The 11,429-nt window shown below is 46.3% G+C and overlaps 1 protein-coding gene across 1 annotated transcript in view; it reads right to left on the bottom strand.

Moving 5' to 3' along the window:
• The window catches only part of hipk2 (homeodomain interacting protein kinase 2), a 61,233-nt gene extending 51,872 nt beyond the window's left edge, over positions 1–9,361 (bottom strand). Inside the window, 1 exon segment of the mRNA XM_084335156.1 lies at positions 9,037–9,361. Within this exon segment, the coding sequence (XP_084191282.1) occupies positions 9,037–9,055 (19 nt within the window). The 5' untranslated portion in view covers positions 9,056–9,361.
• Positions 9,362–11,429: the final 2,068 nt, after the last annotated feature.

Raw genomic sequence — 11,429 nt, 5'->3', positions numbered from 1 at the left:
GACCTATAGCACCAGGCCTATAGCACAGGCCTATAGCACAGACCTATAGCACAGACCTATAGCACCAGGCCTATAGCACCAGGCCTATAGCACAGGCCTATAGCACAGACCTATAGCACCAGGCCTATAGCACAGACCTATAGCACAGGCCTATAGCACCAGACCTATAGCACCAGGCCTATAGCACAGACCTATAGCACCAGACCTATAGCACCAGGCCTATAGCACAGGTCTATAGCACAGACCTATAGCACCAGACCTATAGCACAGACCTATAGCACAGACCTATAGCACCAGACCTATAGCACCAGGCCTATAGCACAGGTCTATAGCACAGACCTATAGCACCAGACCTATAGCACCAGGCCTATAGCACAGGCATATAGCACCAGACCTATAGCACCAGGCCTATAGCACAGGCCTATAGCACAGACCTATAGCACCAGACCTATAGCACCAGGCCTATAGCACAGACCTATAGCACCAGACCTATAGCACAGACCTATAGCACCAGGCCTATAGCACAGACCTATAACACCAGGCCTATAGCACCAGGCCTATAGCACAGACCTATAGCACCAGGCACAGACCTATAGCTGGCTATGCTAGGCGGGGCCCCCTGGACCTAAAAAAATTGTTTGGTTCCGGTTGCCGACCGACCCTGCCGATTTAGGTGCGACCCAATTTTTTTTTTTTTTATATATATATATATTTTTTACAATAAAGTTTCATAAAAATCTTAGTCAAACCTTTAGTATTATGGATATTAAACATGCTGGCAGAGTACATGCATCCATGTTGTTGTGAACATTTTAATTAAATAAAGAAATTCCCTATCCATAGTCGCCGTGGGAAAAGATTAAATAAAATAAATTCCCTACCTACCCATGGCCTTAACTGACAACCAACAGGAACCAAACAAATGTTTTTTATGCCCTGCCCTGTGATGTATCTTGTGCATAATAGACCTTGAAACAAGAAGCCCGTCCCTTAAACTCAACCCCCCGCTCCTACATTGTGTTCACTTCTTCACTACTCATTTCATTACAGCCTCTCTCTGTAAACTGTACCGGTTGCGTATTCTCTCACTTTCTTTCTATCTCTCTCCCTCTCTCTTTCCCTCCCTCTCTCTCCTCTCTCAGAGGAAGGAAATATGTAGCGGATATGAAAGCCTTGATTAAAAACTGCAATCCATTTTTCACTCTGAGAGGGCCTCATAGAATATGTAGAGGCTGGGGGTGGGGGCTGGGGGGCTGTGTGACGGAAGTGTCCGGGCAGGGTTACAGAAACCCTTCCACTGGCACTACCTTACATCGTATGCTGTCTTTGCGCAACATTAGAGGCTTTGTTCAACTCTTTACGCAGCTCCATGTGTGTGTGTGTGGGGGGGGGGTAATGTGACATGTCGAGCTGAAAGGCCAAACGAGCCTGTGATAAAGACAGCAGGCCACTGTGCTGTTGTTCTCTTCCAGAGAGTGCCACGCCAAATGGACTGGTATGGGGTTGGGGGTTGGGGGGGGGGGGGGCACATTATCATAAACAATAGGATTAGGAGCCTGGGACAATGCACATCAAACGTGCTGGTTGGTCGGCCGGCCGGTCGGTTAGTTGGTCGGTTGGTTTGATTGGCTGGTTGGTTGGGTGGTTCCGGTAGTGTGGGGGGAAGGGGGGGGGGGGTTGAGAGAGGACATGGTGACAGACAGACTGGGGGTTGGCGAGGGCAGGAGTGGGCAACCAGAGGATAGGGGGGGGGGGTGAACACAAAACAGTAGCCAGACCCCCCTTCCCAAACACACACACGCACACACGACCCGCAACACACACGGCTGTACATCTGGCCATTAGGCTGTGGGTCTTTACACAGTCACATGGCTGCCATGCGCCCTGACCGCTGGCCTCTTTGGCTCATCAACAAAACAAAGTAGGATGGAAGAGAGAGATAAGAGATGGATGGAGGAGGGGGTTGTGCGGTCGAGACGATAGGGAGGGTGGGGGAGGGTGGGGGCAGGCGGATGAGGACAGATTGCGGTGCGTGTGGGGCAGGGCAGGCCATATATAAAGCACGTGATGAAAACATGTACCCCGGAGGAAAGGAAAAAGTGCACTCAGCGATATCACCGGCGTCTGAAAGAGACCCCGGCGACTTCCCTCCGCGCTGCATAAAAGGTCCCCTTTATGCTCCAGAAATTACTGTAGCAATTACAGCTTAACAGGTCCGAGTTAACAAGAAGCTCTCTGCGCTCCACCGCCGTAAAAACCCTAACCCTGATTTGAACCTCTGTTCTCGTAGCTCTCGGATCAAAGCCGCGGGTCGTGTCATATCTCCTGAGGAGAGGGAGACTCTCTGCGTGGTTTAAAAAAAATATAAATTATAGACACTATACTACTCATCCTGAATGTCACAAGGTGCCGTTATGGACCGCTGGCACGCGGCACGAGGCAGCGCTTATTCCACTTGAACGTTTGGCCGATGGGCAATTTATTCTAACCGAATGGGGTGATGATGGCATTCGGGGGGGAAATTCTTCTTCTTCCTCGCGTTTCCCCTCAAATGTGCACTTAACAAGCATGCACTAAATGGTACTACCCTCTTCATTCCGTCTCGCATATAGATATATTATTAGCTGTCGGGGGGGCATATCTGAAAATATTGATTAATCGGTCGGTTTGGTTTCTAGTCGACCGAGGATCTGTAAGTGGATTCATAATTTGTTGTTTTTTCACCCCACGCTGAATGAGTTATTTCCTGACAAAACGTGGAGCATGTCTCTGATCTATCGGTATCCGCCGAATGAGAATGTCTTTAGTCAAGGACAGCCCGCCCCTAATATTAATATTCCCTTATTGTTTCAAATCACAACAAGGTGACTATACAGTCAGCGACGACGCCGTCTGCCCCACTAATAATATGCGGCAGAGAGACTTCTGCAAGTCGGAAGGCAGCTGTTCCACACAAGCCGACACCGAAACCCAGTGTGAAACAACAGCGGCGCTGGAGAAGGGCCCTCACACACACAGGCATTACACACCCAGCACGGAAATGCCTTGTGTAAGCAGTCGGCAAGGTTGAGGCTCGGCACCAACCAATCCCTCACTTCCCTTCGGTAAAAAAAATAAGAAAAATTATGTCAGCAACTGATCACGCTGCCTCCCCTTTCAAGGGCCACAGAGAGAGAGAGAGAGAGAGAGAGAGAGAGAGAGAGAGAGAGAGAGAGAGAGAGAGAGAGAGAGAGAGAGAGAGAGATGAAACATGGTGGAAGCACTTCAACGGGAGGCTCACTAACTGAGAGCTAAATGAGAAAGGACTAAATTCCCCTCAAATCTCAATTCGAGTTTATTTCAGACACAGAAGTCGAAGAGGGATGATGTGTTCAAGCACTCGAGACAGTTTTACAGAGAAATGTGTTGAAAGGGTTGTAAGTAGAAGGAGAGGTGGAATCAGCTCTGTGTGTTTCTGTGCTTTGTGTGTGTTGGTCAGGCTGGCTTCTGCTAACCTGTCTGGGCCTTGTGTGTCGGTCAGGCTAGTCTGGGCCGCGTGTGTGTCGGTCAGGCTATCCACTGCTAACCTGTCTGGGCCGCGTGTAGTCTTTTACCAACGAAGTTGCAGTTCCGCGTTCGGGTTCCGCGATCTGATTGGCCACTGACGTTTCTCTCTGCGCCAATCGCGTTCGCCTATTTCTGCCTCTAACAGCCTGCTAGCTAGCTAACGCCTAGTTCTATCACTGGTTAAGCTTGGCGACTCTTTCGAAGTTGGTTAAGGTTAGAGTTTGGAATCAGGGCTGGTGGTCTATCGCCCTGCTCTAAGACAAACTCTAACCTTAACCAACTTCGAAAGAGTCGCCAAGCTTAACCAGTGATAGAACTAGACGTCACGCGATTGGCATCAGTGGCCAATCAGATCGCGGAAAACTGCAACTCCGTTGGTAAAAGAATACACGCGTCTGGGCCTTGTGTGTGTCGGTCAGGCTATCCACTGCTAACCTGTCTGGGCCTTGTGTGTGTCGGTCAGGCTATCCACTGCTAACCTGTCTGGGCCTTGTGTGTGTCGGTCAGGCTATCCACTGCTAACCTGTCTGGGCCTTGTGTGTGTCGGTCAGGCTATCCACTGCTAACCTGTCTGAGCCTTGTGTTAGTGCGTGTGAAACTCTGCTCCCCCTGGTTTCCACAAGCCTCAGATCACACCTGTGAACTATTTCAGCACATCAGAGCACTCGCAACCCCCTGCGCCCTTCTTTCACCGAGATCTACTGTGCGTGCACACACACACACACACACACACACACACACACACACACACACACACACACACACACACACACACACACACACACACACACACACACACATGCAATACACATACATACACATACGCAATTACGCACGCACACTGCCTCATCTGATAAAACTCACATTATCTCTCCCCTCCAAAGCTACTAAATGCTTTAACAAATCAAAACTAAGAAGAACCGCCTCACCACTGGGTTTGTTGTTTCTTTCTTAGCTCAGGGAAACTTTGAATAATGCAAAGTCGAGGAAAGACAGCATAATATCCATATTTTCACAACCCTTTCCAAGCAGGCAACGTGGTTAGACAAGTCAGAAGGCAATGTGCTGTATGTACCAGGTCAACAAAGAACAATAAAACGCTGCAGAGCGAAAAGCAAAAACAAACGATAAACTTTCCAAGCTAAGTGGGTGATGATGACTATCCCTTCTTGTGAATTCTCCCCCCCCCCTCTCTCTCCCCCTTGCCTCTCTCTCCTTCCTCCTTTCCCCTCTCTCTGCATCTCCCCTTGTTTCTCTCTCTCTCTCCATCTCTCTCTCCCCTTGCCTCTCCTTCCATTCCCCTCTCTCTACATCTCCCCCTGTTTCTCTCTCTCTCTATCCCTCTCTCCCCCTTGCCTCTCTCTCCTTCCATTCCCCTCTCTCTGCATCTCCCCCTGTTTCGCTCTCTCTCTATCTATCTCTTCCCCCCTCTCTCTCTCTCTCCTTCCATTCCCCTCTCTCTACATCTCCCCATGTCTCTCTCTCTCCCCTTGCCCCTCTCTCCTTCCATTCCCCTCTCTCTACATCTCCCCCTGTTTCTCTCTCTCTCTCTCTCTCTCTCTCTCTCTCTCTCTCTCTCTCTCTCTCTCTCTCTCTCCCCCTGTTTCTCTCTCTCTCTCCCCTGTTTCTCTCTCTCTCTATCTGGGCTTGTTGTGAGGACAGTGAAGAGCTAAACACTCCATCCTGCCTGTCATAACAGTCAGGAAGGGAAAACCTCTGTGGTCCTCTTGTCTTCGCCTCAGGGGGGGGGGGGGGGGGGGGGGGCTACACTCTGCCCCCCACCCCCCACCCCTTCCGAGGCCCCCAGGGTTCTTCCTGCAATTCTAATCAAAGTCTAAAATTCTGCGACCTTGGACTAGCAGCCTGGGTCGCGGCCTGTGAGGAAGATATCAATCAACTGGTTCCAAACAAGCGAGAGGGGAGGAGGTAAAGAGAGGGGGGGGGGCAGAGAGAGAGAGAGAGAGAGAGAGAGTGGAGAGAAGTTTCTAAGGGACTCTCGCTCACACACACATGCATGGCTTGCATGCATGCACACCGCATAAATGTACACACTTATGCCTCTCTCCACTCTCTCTCTATCACACACACACACACGCCACATCAATGTACACATGCCTCTCTCCACTCTCTCTCTCTATCACACACACACACGCCACATCAATGTACACATGCCTCTCTCCACTCTCTCTCTGTCACACACACACACCACATAAATGTACACACACGCACATACATGCATACACTCCCCCCACCCCCCCTCTCTCTCTCTCTCTCTCTCTCTCTCTCTCTCTCTCTCTCTCTCTACCATCAGATATAGCCGTGGGAGCAACTCTGTTGAGGATCTATTCCACATTACCATATTCCTCGCTCTCCCTAAGAGAAAAAAACCACAGAGCAACCGATCAACGCAGAGCCACATTAACACATAATGGCCGTGTGGATGGATAAAACATCGGTCTGTCCGTGCGGCTGCGGTCCCTGTCACCGTCGTCATCATCACACTCTTCTCAGCCATTCTCACTCCTACCCCCCCCCCCCCCCCCCCCCAGGCGGCCGCTGAATGGACGCTCTCTCTGGAATATTGGCTGACCTGGGAGAGACAGATCCGCAAATGAAGCCTTCTGGTGCCCTGCTGCTCGGCTGCGGCGTGATTCTCAAACTGACCCTAGTACCCTCTAAACACACACACACACACAGAGGCACATGTGTGTATGGATGGATACATACACACATAATATGGCTGTGGGGAAACACACACACGCTCGTGCACGTGTGGAACTGTACGTGTGCACTGGTGTGCGTCATGTCCCAGGCAGGCAGCGGAGTACAGACAGGAGGGTTTGTCCGACTCTGAATATTAGCTTTTCCGCAGCTGGGGGCCTCTGGACCTGCTCCCTTCATCAGACATCCATCAAGGTGTCAGTGTGGGTTATGAGACCAGACCAGGCTCCCAGGGTGAGCAGGCCGGACCACTGCCCTGCCTGCCTGCCTGCCTGCCTGTCTGTCTGTCTGCCTGTCTGTCTGCATGTCTGTCTGCCTGTCTGTCTGTCTGTCTGTCTGTCTGTCTGTCTGCCTGCCTGCCTGCATGTCTGTCTGTCTGTCTGTCTGCCTGTCTGCATGCCTGTCTGTCTGCCTGCATGTCTGTCTGTCTGCCTGTCTGTCTGCCTGCATGTCTGTCTGTCTGTCTGTCTGTCTGTCTGTCTGTCTGTCTGTCTGTCTGCCTGTCTGTCTGCCTCGTGTGGCCTTGTGTCAAGCCCAATAGGGGACCATAAACAAACACAGCAGCAACACAACAGGGACACTTAGACACACATGTATATATGGTAGAACATTTGGCAGTGTTCCACAAAGGATACTTGGAATCAACCGTTCTGCTTAATGTATCCAACAATGACATCACCAAAAAAATAGAAAAAATCATCAGAAACATGTCAAGCCAAAATTACAGTAGGTCTAGAATTAACCTAAAACCTAAAACCACAAACTACGTATAAGAACCTGGCTTGTATTAACCATTCAACCTCAGTAATAGCCTCCGAATCTACCAAGGAAGTCATATTTAAGTTATTATTCTGTAGTGAGCCATCAAGCTAATAGCTGGTCTCATTCCTACACGAAGGGCCCCCCGAACCTCCTCTGCACCGGAGACCTTGGTCATTTCCGTGGCTGCTCTAACAGCCGTATCCACGGAGCGGGGAGGGGGACAGGACAGGCAGGGTAATTAATTCCCTCAGCCGCCCTTCTCTCTTCTCCTCCTCTCCACGGTGAAAGGAAAGCCAGGGAATGTAATTTACACTAATTACCTTTCGCCCAGGCATCTCTTTTCAACTTTTTTCCCTTTCATGTTGAAATACAAGAGTCTCGGCTAAGTGCCTTTGACATCAGCATCGCTGTGGTCAAATCTATTCGATTGATTGACGTGCGGCAGGTATAGGCCGCAATTACGCATTTGTATAGCTTCAGTTCTTTACATTTTAATGAATGGTGGTGGCTTTATGCAAGCAGGCGTTCCTCATTAATAGCGAATTATTTAGTTTGTGTTTGTTTGTTTGTTTGGTCCTTTCAGTATAGGCCATTAATCGTACAAAACAGAATTATGTTACATGTCTCATATCAAAACAAAATGCATCGAATTTGATAAATGATAACATTTACAGGGAATACAGGCACAACTTAGGTTGGATTCGTTGCAAAAAGCTAGTGTTCCTTTTTGTACCAGCAGAGGGAGTATAGAGTAAAATAAATATTAAACATTATTCAAAGAAATATTAAAAACATAAAGAATTATACATGTCCTATATGTCCCGCCCTCCCCGTTGTATATCGGCCAACTTAAGAGTGCAAAAATCCATTTGTCTCTTGTATGCTTGTCGAACGAGATTACTATGCTTTTATCGTATTGTAGCCTATCTGAAAATAACATATCTACTGGCTATGTCACTGTGAATGATATATTGGATAAAGCTGGCATAAAATGAAATAAAAACCAGACGTCACTTTACTGTACTGTATTAAACATTCCAACATCACCTCTTATCACGGCATTTAACCTGCTGTGCATAATGACAAATTGTACCATTTCGAGGCACGGTACCCCGGACTGATGATGTGGGCTATACCTTGCTTGATTTGCTTGCTTTGTTTTATTCTAAGAGATATCATGCAGCCTACCTTGACCTTCAATGTAACATTGAAATGCAGCAACATATTGGTGATGGTCAAATGAATCTCTTGGAACAGAGTGTCTTGATTGTGGCAAAAAAGCATTTATCTAAACATGCTGAGTAGAATCCTTACAATTGGATTAGTCACAGCCATAATGCAGCAACAGCGGACGGGGGCTGCGCGTCTTTGGGATATTGGAATAGAAATAAACATTTGCAGCCAGGAATAAACACATCTATAGGGACTAAAACGCCAAACGCCGATCTCTTTCAAAATTGAGGTTAAATAGTACTCTGCCTTGGTGAAGAAGATGAGACCAATATAGACTATAGGGTTGCGTGATATAGCCTACTCTCCGATCCTTCTCTCGCCCTTTCCTTCTTCAAACAGATCAATTGTTTTTTTAGGAAGAACAGGCGGGGACTACTATAACCAGTATTGTTATATTTGTAAAGAGATACATTCTGTATAAACTCGTTGACTTCATCCAAGTGGGTTTGCAGCCCGTATTGCAAACATCAGTGATATTTTATTGACGGCTATAGAGTCCGGACCGACGCCACAATTTGACTATGGATTAAAAAACGCTCCTTAATTGTAAGGACGCGACACATATGCAGTGACAGCCTAATGGTTTTTGACAATGATAATCAAGTTAATTTGAAAGGAAACTGTAATCCAAATATTTGATGTATAATATATTGACACAAAGAGGAGAGGGAACATCGCATCTCTCTCTCCTGTAGCAGTCGCAAATCAAACCTAAATTGACACAGTAAATGGCCGATTATTTACAAAATAACATCAGATAATAAAATATCTTACCTTCGTATACAGGGGCCATCGGTGCAAGGATTTCTGTTATTCATGGCAAAAAAATAAAGCGAGATTTCTGTTCAGAACTCAATAAAAATCTGCCATCTTGAGCCACTATAGTCGCCGCGGTCTCCTGCATTACTAGCCCAGTTCATTAGTGAGAAGAATGATCATAGTTCACATCCAGCGGTTTCTATGTAGAGTCCAGTCCGGGGGGGAGACGGTCAATGGAAAGTTCTGTAACAAAATCCCGTCTATAATGAATTGTTTGCGGCTCAAACGAGGAGCCGGATTGCAGGGTTTACTTCAGCTAATGTGCGACATGTCTGTGGAGTCTCTCTGCAAAAGTTGCAATGCTGGGAGAGAGCGCAGCGAGTTTGGTCTACAGTGTGGGAGTCAACCGACGATCTAGTCGATCACCGTGGTCGTGTGGAGAATGCACTCTGTCAGCCGGGTTACTCTGTAGCCTATAACGCGTTGTTTATTAACGCTTAGTAGGGCTGTGGCGGTGATCTCAAATCAATTATGATCTCAAGTCCCAATAGGTTACATTTATGATGAATTGAAAATGGGGGACCCTGCCTGATGTAAACAAGACGAAAGTCTTTCTCTGGTCTGCATCTCCTTAACAATTGTGTGTATTGAGCCGTACTGTATTGTACCCATTCTGCAATCTGTTAAATAAAGTTTCAATCAATCAATCAAGCTAATAGTATATAATATAACAGTTATAGCCTAAATGTAATTAAATAAAGTAACAAATAATAAAAAGGTAGTAAAACATATATAGTTACTAGTTGCTAAGAAAACAAATAAAAAAGAATGCCTAAATAATGAGTAATCAAATTAATTAATCTACTACCTTAATTAAACCTATTCAATATTTAAACCTATCGACTGAGCGTTAAGAGTATAGTGATAACAATGAATTCGCCAGCGAAGGTGCCTATAATAATGTCATCGCCTGTTGGTAAGGTGCCTGAGATCTAGATGGATCTGTCAAAAAGCCGTATGATGGGCATTTCGGTTTAATGACTCTGTGGGCAATTAGTCATGCCTGTATCAAGCACTGATACAGTACATACAGTATGACGACATTAGATTTTCACAGAATGAATTGGAGCGGAATCGGATTACATAGGCTCACACACACAGATGAGTAATCTGTCATTTACCAGCTACGACCTTAAAATGCACCCGCAGCAATATTATACCCTAACCACATCCGGGGTCATGGAAAATTTCGTGTCCGTGAGAATTCATTTTTTAAAATATACTGATGTAGGCCTATTTGCATTTATCAAGGCTAGAGTAAAATCAAACATCACGTGGGTATACTTAATTTTAATTACACTGCACTGAGATTTGCATCAATACTTGCATCAGTAGTCTCTTGGATATATAGTCCTGCAACTAAGAAACAGGGGGTTTTGCAATGCATTATGCAATTCCATCCGTTGGAAATAAGTATACTATAAACAAAACATATAGGCCAGGTCTAATGCACGGATGAGCGATGATGTAACTGTACGACAGCCAGGGACACAAACTAGGTCTGCGAAGCCCAACAGGCTCCAGGGCCTTTTTGTTTATCGTGGCAACATCAAACTAACGTCTATTCTACCATGGGAGTTCCATTGTTTGGTATTTTCGATCCACGTAGCAGTCTTGATGTTATTTACAGCAGCCTGCTATCTCAAAGACGCTGTCCTCTTCTAATTGTGTTACTAGGATGACAATTATGTATCAGGGGCCCGGGGCCCCCCCACTGCGGCTCCTTTTATGATGAATTGAAAATGGGGGACCCTGATGTAAACAAGATGAAAGTCTTTCTCTGGTCTGCATCCCCTTAACAATTGTATGTATTGAGCTGTACTGTACTGTACCCATTCTGCAATCTGTTAATAAAGTTTTCAATCAATCAATCAATAAATCAATCAATCACACATGTTGGCCCTGTCACAAGGCTGTTATTGTGCAACATAATGCTCTGGAATTCAATTAGCGGGCTATAGCTTTTTAGACCAGCATTTTACGGCGAACATCAAAGCGACCATTGTTTGGTGTTCTTTATGTTTGATTTAATCTAGTTTGTCAAAGAGGAAAAAGGAAATCACATTTATTTAAACAATTCAAATTAAATGTATAGTACTGTAACGAATTAGGTTTATTAAAATAGGTTTGGCTCCGTGTGTCAATATAGGGATGCATCAGAAACCCCAGTAGTCAAATGATGTAATTATGGGAAGTGGGGAAAAGGGAAAGAAGCAAAGCAAAGCAAAGAAAAGAAGAAAAAAATACATAATTTCGGAAGAACTACAAGTACCAGTACCATGCAGGAAGTAAAACTGACGCACAAATGTAGTCCCATTTACGTAGGAAGAACTACAATACGTTTTCCT

Source organism: Notolepis coatsorum (assembly GCF_963971535.1).
Source record: "Notolepis coatsorum genome assembly, chromosome: 18".
Taxonomy (NCBI): Eukaryota; Metazoa; Chordata; class Actinopteri; order Aulopiformes; family Paralepididae; genus Notolepis; species Notolepis coatsorum.
The sequence above is the reverse complement of the archived record's forward strand: the minus strand, read 5'-3'. Positions and strand labels throughout refer to the sequence as shown.